Source organism: Rhinoderma darwinii, chromosome 7, assembly GCF_050947455.1.
Source record: "Rhinoderma darwinii isolate aRhiDar2 chromosome 7, aRhiDar2.hap1, whole genome shotgun sequence".
Classification (NCBI taxonomy): Eukaryota; Metazoa; Chordata; class Amphibia; order Anura; family Rhinodermatidae; genus Rhinoderma; species Rhinoderma darwinii.
The window spans coordinates 116,826,478-116,850,259 of NC_134693.1; the positions used below are offsets into that span (position 1 = coordinate 116,826,478).

Genomic DNA, 23,782 nt, shown 5'->3' on the forward strand with positions numbered 1-23,782 from the left:
ACTAAGAAAAGTTCTTATTAGTCTGTAAATGATATATATCATATATATACTGAAACCATATATATATATATATATATATATATATATATATATATATATATATATATATATATATATACACTGTAAATATATGGTGCCATACATCTTTTTGTCCACATGGATAGAATACGTTTATAGAAAACTTGCCATAATTGTTCCGGTATGAGAGAAACATAAAGAAGGGGACAGACTATCTTTAGAATGCTAGGGACCAGGGCCCATTTTATAGAAAATGTGACCCTGCGTAGCAAGTAGGGACCCCTGCTCACTATTTTTAAACAGTTGTTTTCAAAATTTTATTAACATGGAAAACACAGATACATATAGACTTTACCCAAATCCTGCCTTGTAGCACCCAAAATATACCGCCACACATTGCCTAAATAATACCTCAATTCAGTATCCAAATAAAAATACCTTTTGTGCCCACATAACACTGCCAAATATTACCTAAACAATAATGACATTTAATTTCCAAATAATACAGCCATTCAGCATCCAAATAATATGATACAATGCCTAAATAGTGAATTGGTTGGTGGTAAAGTCCCCGGTGGTCTAGGGCAATGAAGAGTTTAATGGTAAAATCGCTGGTGGTCCAGGACAGTGAAGGTTTACATGCTCCACTCTGTTTGCTCCTGGGAGGTCCAATCCTTGGGGCCCACAAGAAAACAGGCGCCTTGGGCAACTGCCCCATTTGCCATTTCCTAAAACCTGTCTGGGACGTTATTTTGCTTGGACAGTACCCGAAATGAATACTGCCACCTATACCGATGAGACAGGTGAAAATCTGAGGACAATGAAGCCAAGGGTCTTCATGTTACGTGCCACTTTTTATCCAGGACTTCACTATGCTGGGACTGTAGTACAAAATTATCGAGGCAAAAAAAATAAAGCAATAAAATAGGTACATGTGAAAACACAGATACCGCTATGGGACAGCAGTCTGTTTGAGATATACCCTTGGCTTGGCATGTAGATGGCGCATCCATGTACCCAGTGCAACTCCGATCTTCAGACACTGGATTTTTTCTGTGTTGTGCAATGTAGTACTGAGCTTCCTTTGGACACCAAAGAAGATGATACTGAAGGCCAACCCTACATGTACACGTCCACTTTTAATTGCAATGTAAACTTTATTGTCATCATGGTACACTCAGGACATATCATGAATAAGGTCCAATAGGGTATTTGGGAATCAACCCATAAAAAAAGTGATTGGCTCCAAAGTCAGCTCTAATGGGGTTGTCTATTATTGTGTCAGAACCTGTACCCACTGGAGGATCCTCTAGTGCTCTGGTGTTGTGCTTTGTAAATCTGAAGCATTAAATCTAATTAAATAAATATATTACACTGATGAAGAAACAATTATTTATTGTAAACCTCGTCCAAACTACCCTAAAACACATTTCTGATCTATCGTCTCAAGAAAACATTAAAGTGTAGCTAAACGTTGGACAAACTTCTGAGATGTCACAGTGACTTGTCAGAAGTTTGTATTGGTGGGGGTCCGAGCACTGAGACCCCCACCAATCGCTAGAACGAAGCAGCTGAAATCCTTGTGTTAGCGTTCAGCTGCTTCGTTTCTGTTCGGCTTTTTCCAGAAAGCCGATGTATCGGAGTACGAGCTCATAGACTTTGTATTGAGTCCGTACACGATACATTTATTTCCGGAAAAAGCCGAACAGACACAAAGCGGCTGAGCGCTCACACGAACACTTCAGCTGCTTCGTTCTAGCGATCGGTGGGGGTCTCAGCGCTCGGATCCCCACCAATCAAAACTTCCAACATGTCACTATGACATGTCAGAAGTTTGTCCAACGTTTAGCTACACTTTAAGAATCTCTCCATTTGAAGTTAGACTTGCAGCACAATTATCACTTTATTTTGTGAGTTACGTCACATGATCCTCATGTGCTTTTAGCCACTTGGTCAGAACTAAGAAAAAACAGAGTTTCTTTGTGTCACATATAAAATTAGAGTTTAATATTGGGAAACCACTCCTGACTGTATGACCTCAGATTGAATTTACAAGTGCGATTACTTTATATATGAAACCTTATTTACAAGTGTGTTTTCAGATTAGGTAGTGGGAAATGGAAAGTCATTAGACCTTTCAACTTTCCTGTCTGTTCTAGCAAATACTTTTCTTTTCTTATAACTCTGCGTTGTGCCATTCCTCTGTTATTCCTCCTAGGAAAATTATGCATAACTTGACAAATGGGACTTACTATTCCCTCAATGGGGTGTGTCCCTACAGAGTCTGACACTGTCCAATCAGTGCTGATGGTGTAGGGATACCCTATTGACAAGGGGAATGGTAATGCCCAGTTGTCAATTTCTTTATGCACTGTATATTATTCACATACTTTGACATCACTGTGTGCAATAATTCTTTCCAATGGCTTCCACTGTGTATACTGAAGTGTGACATCACTGTGACTGTTATATATGTGCTGTTACTGGCTTATAGTGATTACCAAAGTACTGTGACATCACTGTTTGTTACCCATGTACAGTGACATCATTGTGTTTATCTCTGTATTTGGAGTGTGACATCACCGTATTTATTATACTTGTACTCTGACTTCCCTCTTGCCATTTATGTGCCCTGGTTTTGCATTAGGGGCAAAAAACGTACACCTCTGGTAGTTTACATTCAGTCAAGGGCTCCATAGTGAACGAGCACGTGGTTCATCCTTAGAGGTCCCATCCTTTTTATTGTCCTATCTACGATACCATAAGATATTAAAAGCAAAACTATTATGACCTATTGTTTTGCAGCAATATTAAACCCCACCTGTTTGCAGCTCGATCTATGAAAGAACGGGATGTCCATTTAGTGAACTATATCATATCTAGTAACTTATTTTCTTTTTTCTAGTAAATCTGTCTGACAATGTGGTCCTAAAGTAAAAAAAGGCATGTTGTGGTGTCATGAAACACCCAGTCATCTGTATAGAGAAATTCAGAGGAGGCAGAGGTTCATGACAACACTCTGAGCCAGCAGGGAAGCGGGTCGTAAAGATGGGCAAACATTTTGGGGGTAAATATGTAAACCAATGAAACACTTTAAATAGGACGTAGAGTTTAGAAAATAAGTTTTTATACACCGTTAGGAAATTTTTAGTTAATAGAGGGAGGGTCCTGCATTCAAGATCCTCATCTCTCGGCTAGAGTGAAGAGTGGTTACAAAGATCGTCTCTTGCTCAGGAGGACCTGTAATGTCTTGTATTACACAGACAACCTATTTATATGAATGGGCACTGTGTAATGCTTCACTTCCCATGTGGTGGCGCTGCAGGGAAATTTAACATGGACTGCTAGATTTTCCTGCCGATTACAGACGATCGCTGAGGGTTACAGCAGGGGATGCTTTGTTATCAGATTTATTTGTGAAAAGAAAACTTCTAATAAGTAGGGATTGTCCAAAGTGGAGAACCCCTTTAAAGGTCTCCTATATAATTATATAGTAGTAAAAGGGACTAGATACAGAAGTGAGGACACCACTTCACGCTGGATTTTCTCTATTAACTCCATAAATACATAGTAACTTGACTTTTTCTTGGGCTGTTGACACTATTCTAGATTATTCAAAATCTTCCTGGAAAATACAATAAAGATGAGTGAATTGCTGGCATAAGGAAAAAATAGAGGAGACCAGCTTATAATTTATACCATTACATTCCAAAACGGTTCTAAAAATGTGCACATTTGTCCCAGAATCCTCTGCTCATCAACCAAACTTAGCTCCAGCGCTGACAGGTATGACCTGGTTATTGCTGCTTTACTTATGCAGTATTCAAGGCCCCAGGGGTAAGTGGCAAGAAGGGACCAGATTCTGACAAGTGAAATTATTTTCATTTTCCATTGGATTTCCACTAAAATGTTGTAAACTCGCACTGTCAAAAACGCACATGGGAAAGAATAATTTTAGATCTACCTAATATTAACTATGTAAATTAAAAGTCTATGAAATAAAAATCAGCTTAATTGCCTCCTACGTCTGTATAGGTTTACTCACACAGTGCGGTCATATTGCGTTTTTTTTCATATTATTTTTGCAAAAATTAAAGCAAAAAAACCCGCAATATGACCGCACCGTGTGAATATACGCTATGACGGCAGGCTTCTCTGCCGGCTGTCACCACATATGACCCAAATATGAAAACAGGGAGACAAACTCATAATGATCTGGATACATTTTATGCTGATTTAGTCAAAGGTTTCACTGCGACTTCTGGTCACCTGCGAGCCGCTGTAAAATCGCATCATTACGGCAACATGACCTCAATAGAAAACCAAGTGGCAGACAACCATTCGCCTATTGCAAATACACCACCAGGTTTAACTTTTTGAGATGGTTGCATGGTCACTCAACTTTTTGACCAATTTGTGTACACAGCTCCTATGCAGCCTGAGTTGTCTCCATGGTTACAGAATACAAACAAATCCTGTGTATGTTTGTTTGACCCCCTACTTCTTGCTAAACTACCAAATCTAAGTTAGAGAGGGTTTTTTAATTTATATTTTTAGCCATGGAAACACATGTCTGCGTAGGGGCTGGAGACACAAAACAGTAGGGACATTTTAATCTAAACTATTTACAAAGCTGCTTAATTTTTATGCATTAGAGTAATTTTAAAGCAATGGCTATAAAAGTGGAACTAGACTTTAAGTGACACAAAGAAATTTGATTTTGGGAACATCTTTTGTATTATTTTGGGAAAGTGCAAGTTTATTTAGGGCATTGAACAAGCGAAAACAGTGCGATTGGCCGGTTGTGTGTCCATCCTCACCTGCTGAACGTACCTTCCAAAACAGTTTCCTCTTCTGATTCGTTCCTTTAGCAACATTCATTTGGGCTTGTTTTTTTATAGCAAGTTTTGGGATCGTAAACCTTACATTCTTACATGCGTCTTGTCTCATTGTTTAGCCTAGCACACCCAAGTCAATGGCTTGATACTACAGCCCTTGATGTCATCAGGTGCTGCTGGAACTTCTGAATACAATGAACCTTGCACCATCTAGTGGTCAAATGCTGGTATTACAAGTCTGAGCAAGAGTAATTTGTTATACAGAATTTTATCCAGGATAACTAAGAATAATTAAGATTCCACTTATGTGTAGTGGACCAACATATCTTTTACATTCTATACAAATAGTAACAGTAACAATGATTTATAACGCTGGTATAATTTATTTTCATGCTTTGGATTGTGAAATACTGTACATATCCCTGTCATCTGGACTGTCTTTACTACACCGTGTTCCAAATTATTCTGCACATTGGATTTAAGTGTCATAAACATTTAATTATTAGTTTTTCAATTAAACTCATGGATGGTATTGTGTCTTAGGGCTCTTTGGATCATTGTAATCATCTCAGACACCTGTGATAATTAGTTTGCCAGGTGTGCCCAATCAAAGGAAAACTACTTAAGAAGGACGTTCCACATTATTAAGCAGGCCACAGGTTTCAAGCAATATGGGAAAGAAAAAGGATCTCTCTGCTACCGAAAAGCGTGAAATAGTGCAATACCTTGGACAAGGTATGAAAACATTGGATATTTCAAGAAAACTTAGGCGTGATCATCGTACTGTGAAAAGATTTGTGGCTGATTCAGAGCACAGACGGGTTTGTTCAGATAAAGGCATAAAGAGGAATGTTTCTGCCAGACAAATTAATAGGATTAGGAGAGCAGCTGCTAAAATGCCATTGCAAAGCAGCAAACAGGTATTTAAAGCTGCTGGTGCCTCTGGAGTCCCGCGAACCTCAAGGTGTAGGATCCTCCAGAGGTTTGCAAGTGTGCATAAAGCTATTATTCGGCCACCCCTAAACAATGCTCACAAGCAGAAACGGTTGCAGTGGGCTCAGAAATACATGAAGACTAATTTTCAAACCGTGTTATTTTTACAAATGAGGGCCGTGCAACCCTGGATGGTCCAGATAGATCCAGTGGATGGTTGGTGAATGGCCATGTCCCAACAAGGCTGCGACGTCAGCAAGGAGGTGGCGGATTCATGTTTTGGGCTGGAATCATGGGGAGAGAGCTGGTAGGCCCCTTTAGGGTCCCTGACGGTGTGAAAATGACCTCTGCAAAGTACGTAGAGTTTATGACTGACCACTTTCTTCCGTGGTACAAAAAGAAGAACCGTGCCTTCCGAAGCAAAATTATCTTCATGCATGACAATGCACCATCTCATGCTGGAAAGAATACCTCTGTGTCATTTATGCCCATAGCAGCCAAAGGAGAGAAACTCATGGTGTGGCCCCCCATGTTCCCCTGACCTCAACCCTATTGAGAACCTTTGGAGCATCCTCAAGCAAAATATCTATGAGGGTGGGAGGCAGTTCACATCAAAACAGAAGCTCTGGGAGGCTATTCTGACATCCTGCAAAGATATTCAAGCAGAAACTGTCCAAATACTCACAGATTCAATGGATGCAAGTATTGTGAAGGTGATATCAAAGAAGGGGTCCTATGTTAACATGTAACTTGGCCTGTTAAGTTGTTTTTTTTTTTTATTGAAAGAGCTTTTGATTTCTGTAAATATGACCTCCTGATGCTGCAAATTCAACAAATTACCATTTTAGTTCTCTTTACAACCTTTAAAATGTTTTGATCTCTGTTGTGCATAATAATGTGAAACAGTGCATTTAGAGTTTATTACTTCTAAAAAAAAATCATTAGGAGATCTGTTCAATAAAATTCGCATTATACTCCAACGGTTAATGGCATGAAGATTATACTGACTGTCATTTGCATCGACTATTTAGGAAAATCAGCGAAAAATAACATTTGCATAATAATTTGGAATGCGGTGTAGACATTGTTGCCCTTTTTCTATGACTGAATACATTGATGTAGGTACTAGTGGTGCAGAGCCTGTGGTCAAACCTGGCCCTCATGTCTTAAAGGGCCCCAAAGATTATGTGACACATCAGCAGTGTCATTGCATTCCTTGATCATTTCGATGTAAGGCTCCGTTCACACTTGTGTCAAGGTGTTCAGTTTCCTATGGATACATAATGGCTCTGATGTTAACAAATTAAAATGGAAAAATAACGGATCACACTGATGCTTTCCATCAGGTTTTAATATTTTTACTGGAAGGATTAATGCAGCAAACGATGCTACTTGAATGCAATGAAACGTAAAGAGACTCTGTCACCACATTATAAGTGCCCTATCTCCTACATAAGGAGATGGGTGCTGTAATGTAGGTGACAGTAATGCTTTTTATTTAGAAAAACAATCTATTCTCACCACATTATGAGCGATTTTAGCTTTATGCTAATGATTATCTTAATGCCCAAGTGGGCGTGTTTTTACTCTTGACCAAGTGGGCATTGTACAGAGGAGTGTATGACGCTGACCAATCAGCGTCATACACTTCTCTCCATTCATTTACTCTGCACAGTGATCCTGCTAGATCATGATGTGCAGTCACTTACGAAGGCCTGATTCACACTAACGCTGCGCATCTCGGACGTGAAAAACTACAGTTTTTCACGTCCGAGGTGCATCCATGCTCTGCGCTGCGGGATGCTATGTCACGCATCCCCCATAGTGGAGAGTCTATGAAGGGATGCGTGATGCGCGAAAAGAACGGACATGTCCTATTTTCACACGGTCCGCTGAAACAACGGCTGTGTAAACGGCCACTTTCAATTACATAGGTCCGTGGGACAGCCGCTGTTTCAACGGCCATCCCACGGACGTTTAACACGCTCGTGTAAATAAGCCCTTACACATTAACGTTACTGAAGTGTCATGACAGTGAATAGACATTCCTTCCAGCCAGGACGGGATGTCTATTCACAATCCCGACACTTCGGAAACGTTTGTGTGGCACATACAGCACAGCAAGCGTAATCTCGCTGTAACCTGTAATTTACAGCGTAATCTCGCGAGATTACGCTTGCTCTGCTGTAAGTACCACACAAACGTTACCTAAGTGTCAGGATTGTGAATAGACATCCCGTCCTGGCTGGAAGCAATATCTATTCACTGTCAAGACACCTCAATAACGTTTAGGCTGGGTTCACACGACCTATTTTCAGATGTAAACGAGGCGTATTATGCCTCGATTTAGGCCTGAAAATAGGGCTACAATACGTCGGCAAACATCTGCCCATTCATTTGTACTGTGCAGACGACCTGTAATTTACGCGTCGCTGTTTGACAGCTGTCAAACGACGACGCGTAAATTGACCGCCTCGGCAAAGAAGTGCAGGACACTTCTTTGCAACGTAATTTGAGCCGTTCTTCATTGTAGTCAATGAAGAGCAGCTCAAGATTTACGAGCGTCTCAGACGCCTCGCATAATGCGAGGAGGAGCTTTTACGTCTGAAACGAGGCAGCTGTTTTCTCCTGAAAACAGTCTGTCTTTTCAGACGTAAAAGCCTCTCATCGTGTGCAAATACCCTTATGTGTAAGTAAGTGACTGCACATACTGATCTAGCAAGATCACTATGCGCTGATTAAATGAATGGAGAGAAGTGTATGACGCTGATTGATCACTGATTAGTCAGCGTCATACTCTTCTCTCCACAACGCCCACATGGTCAAAAGTAAAAACACGCCCAGTTGGGCATTAAGAAAGTCATTAGCATAAAGCTAAAATTGCTCATAACGTGATGAAAATAGATAGTTTTTCTAAATAAAAACCACTGCGGTCACCTACATTATAGCGCCGATCTCATTATGTAGGAGACAGGGCACTTATAAAGTAGTGACAGAGCCTCTTTAAATGATGCCAACCAATGGCATAAAAAAGCAAAACCTGTATCCTGATAGGTTCATATTTTTAACCCATAGGTACTCTGTGTGCCGTCGTATGATGCAACCATGAAGTACTGTACGCTACTAGAGAAGACGACTCCTGTAATATGGCATGCGTTTGAACATGGAAGATTCAGCATGGGTCCTTAGCAGTCTATGGCAATATTACAGATACGTGCAACATGGCACTATAATATGGCCATGGGCATGAGCGCTTATGGTTTACACCATCAAACATGGATTTTTAAATGCATATCACTCACTTTTGTCTGCAGGTGTCTTTTTCCAAAGCATTATTTTTTTTGTGAATTCAATTATTTAGCATTGCAATCTTTCTGGTTCAATACATTTTGAAGGAGTTCTATAGTGTGGTATTGAGAGTAGATGTCCTTTTAGACGGCCCGATACTGGCTGTGAAAATCAGCGCCGAAGGAGCAATCGTCGGTAAGTTATGGGGACGAACGATCGTCACTACGATCGTTCATTCCCATGCAATTGCATCATGTCGGTAGCACATGTTCCTGTTTACACAGGGAGACATGCTGCTGACAAGCGACCATTTCTTAGGTGACATAAAAGATGTGATCAGCCGATGAACGAGAGTTTACTCGTCCATCGGCTGATTGCACAGGCAATGATCGGTAACAGGCCGACCATTGTCCCATGTAAAAGGCTCCTTTAGTGCATTCTGTAAAGATTCAGTCAATAAGAGCGGATGTCAGGTCTGGAAGGAGGCCATTGTTTATGTACATGCCCCTATTCTGTACATACAGACTTATGAATAGTGTACAATCATGGCCCCTAAGGCCTTGTTCACATCTGCGTCAATGCTCCATTCCGACGTTCCGTTTCCATCACCATCACCAGGTTTCCATCACCATCAATTTCATTGGCACCGGATCAGTCACCATTGAAATCAACGGTGATGGAAACGGAAACCTGGTTTCCGTCGGTGTCAGTTTGTGTCTGCTCAGGGTCCCGTTCTGACGGAAACCTCTGACGGAACGTCAGAACGGGACCCCAACGCAGATGTGAACAGAGCCTTAGAGAGATTTCGAGTTCGTATAAGTTTTGCACAGCTATTAATTTGTGGAAAACGGAACGCTTGTGAATCTCCGGAAAGCTGATCACATTACCTTTGGTTTCCGTTTGTGTCAGTCAGGGCTCCGTTCCGATGGAAAGCTCAGACGGAACAGAGCCCTTACATAGAGGTAAACAAAGCCTTAAACATTTGTCACATATCTCAGCATAAGCATTAAAACAGAGCCATAACACCTATGCCAGATCTGTTTTCCAACAGATACTGGTAAACTCTGACAAACCCCATTGACTTAAGGTATCGGTTAGGGTTCTTGTACTTTCTACAGCTATATTAGCGATGCTCCTAATAAAAAGGGGCCCCAAGAGGGGTACCCTCCTCTATGGTGACTCTATGATCCAATAGGATATATGTACAGGCACAAACCTTTTTAGGAAATTAAGCCAAAAGGAAACCATACAAAGGAAAAAACAACATATATACAGATGTATCCACCCTTACTTTTTATTGAACTGCGTTAAAGCGGATCGGTCACCTCTCCTGACATGTAGATTCTAGTTAATATTTGTATTCCCTGTGAAATAACAATTCTGGAACTTATTTTATCAGAACTCTGCGTTGTATCATTACTCCGTCACTCCTCCTAGAAACTTATGAATAAATTAGCAACTGGGTGTTACAATTCCACTTGTAAAAGGGGTGCTTACCTACACAGCCTGACACTGTCAGCAATGATTGGACAGTGTTAGTCTGTATAGGGACACACCCCCAACTAGTAACAGCCAGTTGTCAATTTACTCATAAAATGTCTAGGAGGAATAACTAAGGAACAACACAAAGCACAGTTTTAAGAAAACATGCTCCAGATTTGGTATTTCATGGAGAATAAATTTACTAAAACGGACATGTCAACTTCTCAGTTATACAACTTGTCATGTTAAAAATTCAATACAATCTTGTGCTATCCAGTGAAAAAAAATTATCCGATGTAAAGCGTCCATCAGAGGCGTCAGTCACAACTATCCAAGAAAAAAAACAAACTTATACGCTAAATGTTCCTACGAGTCTATGAGACTAAATGAGTCTACGGCGGATATTTTTTCACTGGATGGCTGTGACTTATACGTTTAACATCTCGGGTTATGTTGGGTTAAGAGAGAACATACGGGAGAAGCCATCTCTATATGTGCACACAACCAGAAGGACTCCATTATTTAAAGGAACAGTGTCATCACAATTCTTTTTTTAATATGTTAAAGATGTTAGTGCTTTATTAAAAACGTTTATATTTATTTGTGTGTTTGTGTTTTACTTTTTCTTATTTTTACACTTTTTCTTCCCTATGGGGGCTGCCATTTTTTTTTCCATTTCTGTATGTGTCGATTAACGACACATACAGACATGGAATACGGCAGCCACAGTCCCATAGGGACTGCGAACGGGGCCCATTCCATCCACTAACATGTACGCCGTCTGTGTGGGAACTGCGCATGTGCCGCTCCCACACAGTCGAATTTGAAATGCGCGCCGTCCGGCGCCATTTTCCTGTGGACCGGAAGTCGCGGCCGGACAGTAAGATTACTACTTCCGGTCGCGGCTTCCGGATTTGTGCACTTGGACCAGCGGCAGCAGACAGAGCGGACGGGCCGGAGGGAGCCGCGGCGGCAGGAGCAGGTAAGAGATTTCTATGTATGTTCGTGTTTGTGTACGTTTACTACTGTATGTAAACCTACTACACTGTGTGTTAGCTCAAAAAATGGCGACACACAGTGTAGGAGGTTAGACCGTTCAAACCCCTCGTTTATCCCGGCACTAGCCAGGATAAAGGAGGGGGGGATGCTGAGAGCTCACTAGAGCGAGGGCTTTTTACCCAATTTTGCAATGCTGCAATTTTGGGAATAGCTCCATCTAGTGACCAGCAATGGGAAATATTATAAATTAGAATTAATTTATAATATTTCCTGACCCGTGAAAAAAAAAAAATAAATTTGAACAATGTTTAATCACCTACACACTAAATGTTTAATTAAAAAAAAAACAAACATGTTTTTCTGGCAACACATTCCCTTTAAGTCCAGAAATAAATAAAATAAATAGACACAAAGTTTCTTTATCATCTTTATTGATACATGTGACTACCCTTACACAGGCAACTTGCTACACACAACCTTGTATTAATGTCGTTAACACTTTTCATTCACTAGGCAGACCTTTATAAGAAGCACCAATCTAAGCGACGGCTTCCACGTTCCGATCTGTGTAAAGGTTACTTGGCAAGAGTACGTGCATATGACATGTAACTGAAGAACACTTTGCCACTAAAAATAATGCACATAAACATAATACAGTACTTTATGAAATAATTTCAAATAAATACCCACATAACAGATGAAATAATTTGCAGTAACAATATTTTAAAGATCAATACTGTAAAAGATGAGCATATAAAAACCCAACATCTAGAATCCAGACTGTTTTTCCAGCAAACAGAAACCTTTTCCCCCTCTGAACACGTAATTAAAATTTCAAAAAGTTTTTTTACTCCGTCATCTTGCAAAAATGACGTCCGTTTCCGAGTACCAATTACAAACAATTTTGTAGGCCTCAACGAACAGCCGCCGAGCGGAGCTTGTTGATGCCGTTTGCAGATTCTGTTTCCTGAAAACAACAGCAGTTAAATACAACATGCAAGAGCAGAGATTAATGTGTTGTTTTTCCACATTTGCTAGCGATAGATAAGGCTATGTCCACCACCATACATAGGTAACAGATAAGTCCTCGTGACCCCCAGAGATTGGTGGACCGCCACCTCAAATGTGTAAGTAATACATCTTGCTATATTAAAGTGAAAAAAAATTATTATTTTTTTTCAAAGCTATTAGTTTTGGTTTATAGACATTAATTATTTGTCTCGATCCCTGAATTAGCAAGGATGTGCACTGAAAAAGAATCACTGACCAACGGAATTTTTTACAATTTTTTTCCGTAAATATAGACTTGTATCCGACAAAATTATGCAAGATGATACTTGTTTTGTCCTTTGCACTTATTGCTCCACATGGTTTCCTAAATTTTTGAGATTTTTTTTCTCTTTTCTTAACCATCAATGCTGATCTAAAATTTCTCATAAAGGCACTACTGGTATCCATAACAAAGGCTTATAAACACTAGGTAATTGACAAGTTTAGAAGTGAACTTTCTAGATGTACCAGAATTTGGCACAATAAAATTAAAAAAAAACACAAAAAAAACAAAAACAAAACAATTCCAATTTGGAATTTAATTGGTAACAGTTGTATAAAATTCTGTTCATCAGCAATTCTTGATTTCCTAAAAAATCAGAAAATTCTGAATTTTTTTTTAGGTAATACTACTTATTAAAATCATTTTTTTTTTCAAGTGCCTATTACGGTTTAACCAAAGAAAGTCAAGTTTTTTCCTTGTTACATTAAGCTATTCCTAAGAATAATAATATAGTATGAAAACCCCAGAATTTTCAGACCCTGGATTTTTTTTTTTTATGAACATGGCAGTTGAACCAGTAATTAGAACACAAAACAATTGTAATGAAAAAGCCGTAAGACAGAACATAAAAATGTATATATATATATATATATATATATATATATATATATATATATAATTTGTTTAACGTCAACAAGAGCATCAAACCATAAAACAAAAACAGTTGGTATATTCCCTGCAACATGCTGATACGTAAATCAACAAGCACAAGCGTTAATACTACCCAGGAAAACCGCCACGTTGAGGCTATTAATGCAGCCCCTACATGTTTAGAACATTTCTACATAAAATATAATGGAACAAAAAATATTAAAAATATCAAAAGTGCACAGGTTTAACAATCGGATGTAAAATAATAAAAAATAAAAAATAAAACTAAAAACAAAAAAAAAAGAAACCCTTAACCCAACTTTACTGATGCTTAACGTAGAACAGTTGATCGTAGCGTTTTGTTCAGCACTTGTAAGTTTTCTTCCCCAGCAGCATATTAAAGTAAAGCTTTTTGATTCTGAGAATATATTTTAGATATATTACAAAAACATTAAAAATAATGGGAAGGAGTGCTTACTGTAAAAGTGATCAGATTAAAAGGAGGGCGCAGTAGTTTCCCGTCTTATATATTTTATATATTTTTTTGTGCCATTGGCTCTAATAGTCAAGAGCTACTCGGACTGGAGTTATGTGCATCTCAGTGCAATGGATCGCAAGTTCTTCTCCAGGAACTATTCTACAACTGAAAAAATGGAAAATAAAATGAAAATTAGATATTTAAAATGACAAATGGGGAATTACTGATAGGAGTTGTGCAGAGTATGTTAGTTGAAAACTATGAAGCAAGACCAAGCAGTCATTAGTTTCCAGGCATATAGAATAAGCTGCGCTCTCCGCCGATGCTGTAAAAGAGCGGTACGGAGAGAAATCTATGCAAGGTAGCAAATTTCTTACAGGTGTTGAACAATATCTGCTGAAGCTCAGGAGTCCTAATATGCACAGAGGTTATTAGAAAAAATAAAACAAAAGTGAAGAAATTTTTGTATCCGTGCACTGGACATGCAAGATAATCAATGAATGCGCAATGTGATCACTGAGCAACAAACCCAATGTGCTTATCCCCATGCAGAGAGAGAGAAATAAAGCCTAAAGTGAATGACGCATTGGTGGTTATATTTAACGAAAAGCATCAACATTATTAAATCAACTAAGTATATTATATCAAAATATGGCAAATATATAACGCCAACCTAAACACTTGATCCCATTCCACACTTAAAAAAAAATAAAATTGGAATCCCACCACCTCATAAACAAAGGGACTAAAACTATATCTATAATTATACAAGTAAATGAAAACCTTATTCCAGTTGATTTAGTTTTAGAAAATGATTATTGATACTTTTACACTATAGCGGAGGAGTAGAAGTGAATCTGAGAAGATTCTATTTGTTCTTCAAATGTTAGTGCTAAAAGGGTGGGCAAAAAAAGTGGGTCAGTTCGCTTGTGCTAAATAAATTTTGATCTCAAAAGAAAAAAAAAACAAAAAACCGATTAAATTCCTCCCACCCCCCAAATACACATACAATGTTTGTTAGAAAAAGAAAAGACAAAAAAATAATTATTTAAACTATGGGGTGGTCTTCGGTTGGTGAAATAGGTGCGTGTCGTTCACCAATATTTGTGCATTTATATTCAAACATTTTCTAAATAACCAACACTACTGTCTGTTTCCCAAACAAAAAGAAAAAACACAAAAGAAAAAAAACAAAAACTGAAGGGTTAGGCCCTATTCAGACGACAGGGATGGTCGGCCGTGCGACGGACGTTTTTTTTAATGGCCATCACATGGCTGCATTAAAATTAATGCATGTATACGGGCCTATTCACACGGCCGTTCTTTTAATGGACCATGTGAGTGGCCTGGGAAAAAAATAGTACATGTCCTATTTTCGCCCGCTTTCCCGGATCCCTCAATAGACTCAAGTCTGAGTGCTCCATGAAAACGGGCCCCGCTCGAGTGCTAATTGGCCGTGAAAAACTGCAGTTTTTCATGGCCGATTTGACACCCAGTCGTCTGAATAAAGCCTTAGAGTATGTGCAGACGATCCAAATTCTATATAACATGTTAATGAATTAACTGTATAAAGTCTGAATATTTTATGAAAAAACAAATGAAAACACATCATGTTCGCATGCAAATTCGCAAATTTCTCCACTACACTCCACCACTCGGAAAACCAGGCTATGAGCTCTTGATTACCTTCCAGTAAACCGTAGGCTACTTAGCGGCAGAGTGTCGGGACGCAGGAAGCAGTGCGCTGATAATCTATAAAGAATGGCAGTGATGTGACATTAAGCAGGTTAGGAAGTTGTGTTAGGGATAGAGACAGGAATCAGTGTTAGGGATAAGGACAAAATACATCCCGACCCGAATCAGCGAAAGAAGAGGTGTGTGTGTGTGTGTGTGTGTGTGTGTTAAAAAAAAATCTAGAATCAACAGGGCTTTACAATAGTACAGCATTTCAAAGCAGGCACTTTAAATTTGTTTTTCCACAATAAAAAACATTGTGCCATATTCAATGGGGTTTTCCCATTAGGGACATTTATGACATATCCACAGGATATGTCATAAATGTCAGATAGATGCGGGTCCCATCTCTGGGACCCTCACCCATCTCTACAACGGAGCCCCCTAAACCCCGTTCTACTGCTTTGTGCTCCAGATGACTCATGTGATTCCCGACCATGAAGAAGAATACAGCGTAACTCGCTCTGAGCTATGCTGTTCCATAGAACTGAATGGTAGTTACCAAAATAGTGTAGCTCGCATGCTACGCTGCTTTCGTAACGGCCATTCGCTACTATGGGTCTTACGGAAACAGCATAGCTCAGAGAGCTACGCTGTTTTCTTCTTCATGGCTGGAAATCACACGCTTCAGCCGCAACACAGAGGTAGGGTTTAGGGGGCCGTGTTCTAGAGATAGGGACCCGCATCTATCTGACATTTACGACACATACTGTGAATATGTCATAAATGTCCCTAATGGGAAAACCCCTTTCAACCTCCGATCAATTAGTCAATTTATTTGTTCCCCCTTTTCCCAGCACAATTTCCACAAAATCTTATCATCATAATTTTTTTGCTTGAATTACACTTGATAATGAAGATTGCCATTATAATTGAAGCGTAGTCTCATTCCTAAATTAGGCACTGGCCCCTAGGGGTCAGCATTTCTCCGATTGTAGAGCCCTGTTATGCCATGTGAAGGCATAAATAATGCTCATTTCTTCCGGAACCGATTGCAGTAGTATTCTATAACCATATAGAATAACCGTGTTAATACTTTGACTTACAAAAAAAAACTGTCGCTAATCCTGGAGAAAAAGTTAGGACGCTTGCCGAACATGTAGCGTCTCCTTTTACAGCATGTATTAAGATTTTTGGTCTTTTCCTCACTTGGAGGCCATGCATCAAGTAGTCTAAAGCCCAAACTAATTTCTGTATACGGTTAGCTTGTTAATACTTGAGCATTGTTTCCCACACCACATGTGGCACATAGGACTATAGGTCATTTTTCTTGATCTGTGCTTCTATTGATTTGGATTAAAAGAACAGAGGTTAGCAAAGCATGCGATAGTTGTACTGTAAGAGATGCTCGTGAAAGGTGGCTGACGGTAAGACCTATGGTAAACCTCCCTTATTCCTCGACACGACTTCGTTACTGCTCCTCTGGACTATGGAACGGTCACCTTAAGCAGGTGCATGATATATATAGATCAACACATGCATTACAGCAGGCCACCAATCTAATGGACCTGGTACGGCCACACCCGATAAGAGACTCCTGAAGCTTTAAATCACTGCTACAAGATGGGCAAGAATTTTTGCGTCTTCAATTACCATTTTACTTTCCTGGCCAAATTATTTCTCTTCTGCACTTATAATTTTGGAATGCGCCCACATGTTGGAACCGCACCACGAAGCTGGCTGAAAATCACTTCCAGACCTAGCGAGGTGGGAGGGACTGCAATACGTTTTAATGGTAAGATTTCTCACGCAACACGAGAAAAAGAGCTGCCCAGTCATCCTGCTTCTAATACCAGCTTGCTAATATAACGCAAGACCGGTCCAACACAGTGATTACGGCTTCAGCTTGGTATCCATTACCCTAAAACAAAAACGCCTAACAGGTTAACTTCGGAAGTGCTGCTCCGTCTCCTTCCTTCATTAACTTGTTGCAAGCTCCCCCCATACAAGTGTTAGTTATAATTGAGCTCAGCTTAATAATACCATTTGCATACACAATTTAAACAACAGACCCGCACAGGTTAAGTGGCTGCAATATTGTAGCAATTGGCGTTTCATGCGGACTATCCAAGCGGGAAAAATCAAGGCTCTGCTTTCTCTAGTCACAGCAGATCTTATATTTTTCACTGCAAAACACCTGGTTGTTGAGGACAGACCCCTCGGACCTGTCCGCACAAGAGCGAACGTGACTTACACTGGGGTTACTAGTTTTGTTTTTGGACGTTGATTTTGTGCGCACGCGCCTGGCCTGCTCGTGGTCAAGTTCCAGGTGCTCCAGACGTTGGGTCAGTGCTAGCTTCTGCTGGATGGCCATGCGGAGTAGAGAGTTCAAAGTCCTCTTCTCGTCTTCTGCAGCCGCCAGCTGCCTCTGCATTTCATCAAGCTGTGTGACGTATTCGTCGCATCTGGGAGGGATTGAACATTAATATTTTAGCATGGAACACCAAGCAAAATGTGTCATCGTGCTATGCCTAGAGCATGGACTGAGAGGGTGGTGCATGACACAAGGATCTCTCTTTGGTGTTCTTTGTCATGCACCACCCACTCAAACCCTACACTAGCCATAATACATTGTATAAGAAAAAAAGATGGCTGCTTTCTTCCAGAAACAGCGCCACTCTTGTCAATAGGCTGTATGCAATATTCCAGCTGAACCCTATTCACTTGAACCTGAGCTCGGCACCCTCTCTACACCAACGTAGATAGTGCCGCTATGCCATGGATGACTTGCAGACTATTACAGTAAAAATCACCCTATACCACTGCAAAAATGTAAAAGAGATACGGAGATGTAATGCAATGACATAAATTAAGTAATTATTATTCCAATGTTAACAGAACTCCGTTTCCACTTTGTTGTATCTCGGTGACCTAAATCTGACATGGGTTCCCAGATGATCCCCCATCTATTTATACCACATATTTCATATATGATTACTCTGTAACTCCCCCGGGAGCCGCCTTCATGTATTAATAAATCCCTTTGTGCCTAAGCGGCCTCAGGAAGTCTTTAGTCTCTGTGGTACTAAATGGCTGCAGACTAATTGCTGCGCTTATTTCAAGCAGCAGAACTTTTTTCCTTTAAATATTACATTATGTATGACTGGCCCTTTTAAAATATTACCATCAGTCAGACTTAGAAATAATTCATGGTTATGGGGACGTTATTTAACTGGTTAGTAAGACGTGGAGAACCCCTATATGCCGGCTCGGAGGGAAGGTGCAGATATGTAGGCGATCACAAACGCATCTATAAAATGATCTAATTTAAAGGGGCCAGTCCTATCCTATGTAATATCCTTTTTTCTGAATAGTGTTATATGTAGAAAAGCAAATGTAAAAATAGACTTGCAAAAAAAATTATTTTGCGGTCACGGGTATAGTTTCCAGATCAGTCAAAGTTTCAGCTCTTTGGTGCTGGAAGAGTCTCATCTATATGTGACATCTACAGGTGTACCTACATTAAAGCGAGATGCCGATTTTTCAATGTGTGCCTCTGCCTAATTAGAATATTCACACTGTGCAATAGGGATGCATGGCGCAAAAAAATCATGGCATTATCACAACTCATGGCGACTTCAATGTGCCACTATGGAGCCCCACCTTACAAGGTCGCTTCCACCTTTCTTTCCCATACATAAATATTGAAGCCAAAGTAATGCAGTTATTTTACAGCAAATCATGTTAACATGGAGCCGTAACCTAAATAAGCTTAAAGGGGTTATCCGAAATTGTAAAATGGATGGGTTATCCTTAGGATAGGCCATCAATATTAGATCGGTGGGGGTCCGACTCTCGCCAACAGCTTTTAGAAGGGGCCGCATACTTTTCCGCATTCATTTTCATTCGTACTTGCACGTGCCGTTACTTCAGTAGTGGCTGTGCAAGGTATTGCAGCGTTGTCTCATTCAACAGAATGAGGGACACAGCCGCTACAAATGTGTGTGCAAGTACAAATGAAAATCGATGTAGAGTCGTGCCCCCACCGATCGAATATTGATGGCCTACCTTAATTTTAAAATCCTGGTAACCCCTTTAAAGTGCTAGGGACAGAGTTCTGCTAATCAGAGAACACACATATACAGACAATGCTGATTCAACCGAACACTATGCGTGATAAGCTGCATACGATATTGTATGATGCCATTGTGCGTGAGCAGAAGCTATAGAGGGTTATAAAAAGTTCCATAAATTATTTGAGAAGGTTTCATAGTGTCGGATCAGCCTCTAGCAGTTGGCCTATATATAACCTGTGATCAGATCTGACTGATTCATGTTCTGTACAGGAATGATCAGCACAGATGGGCCTGGCACTTAAAACCACTTTAATGAAGCTTTTTTTGTTTGATTAATGGCATTTGGCAGGAAGGTACGTGACCGGCACACAGAATCAATTTTCAAAGTGGATTCTGCACACTCTGAAATTATACCAGTGCATGTGCCAAAATAATCCCAAATCCAATATAAAGGGAACGATGATCACTTCAGACACCAAATGCAAAACCCTTTATTGACATCTGTGTGTCAGGAACATAAGGGCGACCTTGATCTAAATAACAGCAGATTTGCTAAAGAATTGCTGATAATTTTCAGGACATTTACAGGTGATTCCAGTTTTCTTTACAAGAAAATAATATACGAAATATTTTATTAAATGTAAAAAATACTGAAGGGAAAAATAAATAAAAATTACTCCATACATATCCTATATATAGTCAGAAAATAAAATATAGAATATATAAAGACTTCCTTTATATGTGTTACATGGGATCAACCAAACTCCTCCCCTTCCTTTCTCACACCTGTGTCTGCCTGTAATGCAACTGGCTGCAGCAGGAACCTCCTACCCCACACACAATCTGCAATAGTAGACCAGAAACACTAAGCCCCACCCCCAGGGCCAAATTTGAGGGAGGGAAGGGGGAAGTACCCTCCACCAAAGCTCCTTTTTTAATGGTCAGCACAGGACCTTTTAGATGATAGCTGAACAAAGCGATAGAGTGGGGCACGTCTTCCAAATTCTACAGCATCTTTGGTCCGTCTCTGCACAACTTTCAGACTGAGATCTGTGCTGCTGCTGCGCTAGGACGATGTAATGACGTCGCCTCAGCGAGTCTGCGACACAGAGAAGTGGCATGAACAAGTAGCTGACTAATAGATACTGAAGAATGGGCAGAAGAGACTAAGAAGAGTGAGTATTCTACATGGAGGATGGGGGCAAAAGGCTAGATTGGCACTGTATATAGGGAGCTTGTGGCTGGCCCGAGACTCCATATAGGAGGGATGTAGTCATCTATTCACTGTAGATTGGAGGAATGTAGATGTCCTGACGCTCTATACAGGAAGCATGTGGATTGCCCAACACTATATAGAAAAAGATGTAGTCATCCTTTTACTGTATATAGGAGTCGTATGGCATACATACAGAAAACGGGTCATATGCTGAGCGCTATGTAATGTAAAATAGTGGACTAAATGCAATTCTATACAGGTTAGCCCCTTTACAAACCATACATGTGCTAAGCTCTATGTAATGGGAGATGATGGACAACATATGCATTAATAAATAGATTAACCTTTACAAAAAAGGCTTTCAATTTTGCCTTTTATGTGAGCTACACTTAGCTTTAAAAACTATTTTTTAATTACGGGGCCCCCACCAGACTTTTGCCACGGCGAAAAATGGAATGGATCAGGTTTAGCGTTCGTTCAGGCCATACGTGAAGGAAACAGACACCCCAGGGCATGCGCTGACATTACAATACTACTACAAAAAAAAAAGTTATGCCTGTTGAAATACAATCTTGGAACAGCTGTAATATGAGTGTAGATCCCTGAGGCCATTAAAAAAAACCAAAAAAAAAAACCTGACAAAGTGGGGCTGGTTGAAGAACAACTAATAACAATTTGGAAAATTGGTTACGGTTATTCATCTGAAAACTTCTATAAACTTAAAAAGGATATCCCTGACTAGTCAGGCGATTCCAAATGACAGAGCCCACGATATCACTATGGCAAAAGTAGAGATATTGAAAATAGTGGGGAAAGAAGTTCATGCAAGGTAAAACGAACATAAAAATATCAGCTAGATTAACTTAGGGTATGTTTACACGAGCCAGATATACTGTAGAAAAGCTTGCAGCTTATTTGACCCCAAACACGCAGGGAAATCAGATTGAGCGCTGCGGAAAACGTCCGGCAAAAAAAAAAAAAGGCTATGCTTGCCTCTCCTGGCGCTTCCATAGCAACATATCCGAGCTGCTTGGCCAGTCTCTGTAAGGATGTTTCATCACATGTGACTGCTGTAGCCTGTGATTGTCTGCAGCGATCACGTGATGAATCGTCATCACACAAGGCCGTCTGTGCACCGACTACACGAAAGAGCATGGATGTGTTGCCATCGGAGCTCCATGAAATCTTTTTGTTTTTGTTTCAAACTTTGAAAATAGAATTCTTTTTTTTCCGGAATTTGTGGAATTTGCTGTGAAAACACAGCATATTTGCAGCAAATTCCATATGAATTGCCATTTGTTGCGGAATTTTACTTCCCTGTTGATCCCAACGTGAAATATACGCAACAAATCAGTAGCGACTCCAGGCCGCAGGTCAGTTTATGAACGTTTTCACTGTGTTTTTTCCCACAGCGTGTGGATGAGATTGTGTCACATCTCATCCGCTTTGCTGCCATTTTCCATCCGCAAATCTGCAGCGTATTTGCTACGTGTGAACATGTTCAGAATTATTGACCATAAAATATTGACGCTAGAAGGTTTACTCTGAACTAATCTTCTTAAACCTAGCTCACTTAAATGATAGAAAAGGACAATAGCCCAGGTATTTCTCTTGCCTATGTCTCTAGATCCATGAGATATTTCCCCATTAATTATTTATAATGAAGATGGATGTGTCGAGATCAAAGTGAACGAAATACAAAAGTAACAAACACTTCTGAGATGCCAGAAGTAAAAAGAAATGATCTTGTTCCTTCCCTTTTATTTCAAGACATCCGACTCCTAGCTCTAACAGGTCACAAATTGTGAATTGTTTCCCGGGCCTACACAACCTTGACGAGTGTCTTGGATTCCAGTCAAATGTCACCTTAAAAGATTAGTGACCCCACATCAAAGAATTTATACTACACCTGTACTGCTTCACCAGCTTTACCAATACAGTACATGAAGACATGCAGGTGGAAAGGATCAACGGCATGTACCACATAGGTCAAAATTGTCATCTAGATTCCAATGCAACACCCCCTGCTTCATTTGCTGCGGCAGCGAGACTTCCTATAACATGCTCCCCTATATAGTAAGCTGAACGAGAGCAAATTAGGGTTTGTCCACACGAAGCGGAATTGCTGCGCATTTTTCGTTTGGAATTGCAGACAGAAAATACGCAGAAAAATACAGTAGCAGCAAAGTGGGTGTGAATGAACAAACGTCATCCACGCGCTACGGAAAATTTCAGTCCAGAAATTCACCTGCGGTGCATATTTTTTAGTTCCGCAGCATGTCAATTACTGCTGCGGAAAGTGGACTGATTTCCTGCGTTTGAAAAAAAAAAACGCTGCAAATGTCTGCAGTACAAAACGCTGAAAATGGTGCGGTTTTTCCACAGCAGAGTGTCTGCTAGTTTAAGCAAAAATGCTTATGTGTGGACAAACCCATATCCACACCCCCCCCCACCCCGTTGGCTATTTGTCATCCAGATATTACTTCTATCTTAGATGTAACCCTGTGTACTTTATGGTTGTATGTTTTCTATTATGTTTATCGTTAAACTGTGCTCTATTTTGTAGCATTTATGAAGTTGTGGCACGTGCTGGTTATCTTCTGTAGGTCATAGATTTCTTGCCTTGACAAACTCATTATATAAAGATATATATTTCAAATTCAATAAAAATTGATTTGCTAAAAATAAATAAAAAAATTGGCGTCCGCATGAAATCTTGCACACCAAAGCAGCCCCTTTGGAAGAAAGAGTGCGACAGAATGCCACATCATGGAAAAGACTAGTAGAAACAATGGAGAATTGCGCAGTAACCTTATATATCCCACAGCTGAGAGGTGGATATAATTGTATCCACTC

The 23,782-nt window shown here is 40.0% G+C and overlaps 1 protein-coding gene across 2 annotated transcripts in view; it reads right to left on the reverse strand.

The window, feature by feature from the left end:
• Nucleotides 1-11,983: 11,983 nt before the first annotated feature.
• Nucleotides 11,984-23,782, reverse strand: part of BICD2 (BICD cargo adaptor 2) — a 103,865-nt gene continuing 92,066 nt past the window's right edge. The window contains exons 7-8 of one of the 2 annotated variants that reach the window (XM_075833884.1): nt 17,889-18,099; nt 11,984-14,125 (exon numbers count right to left, since the gene is read on the reverse strand). In XM_075833884.1, the coding sequence (XP_075689999.1) occupies nt 14,120-14,125; nt 17,889-18,099 (217 nt within the window). In that variant the 3' untranslated portion in view covers nt 11,984-14,119. Of the gene's footprint in view, nt 18,100-23,782 lie in introns of both variants that reach the window. The other variant, XM_075833883.1, reaches the window with a different exon arrangement.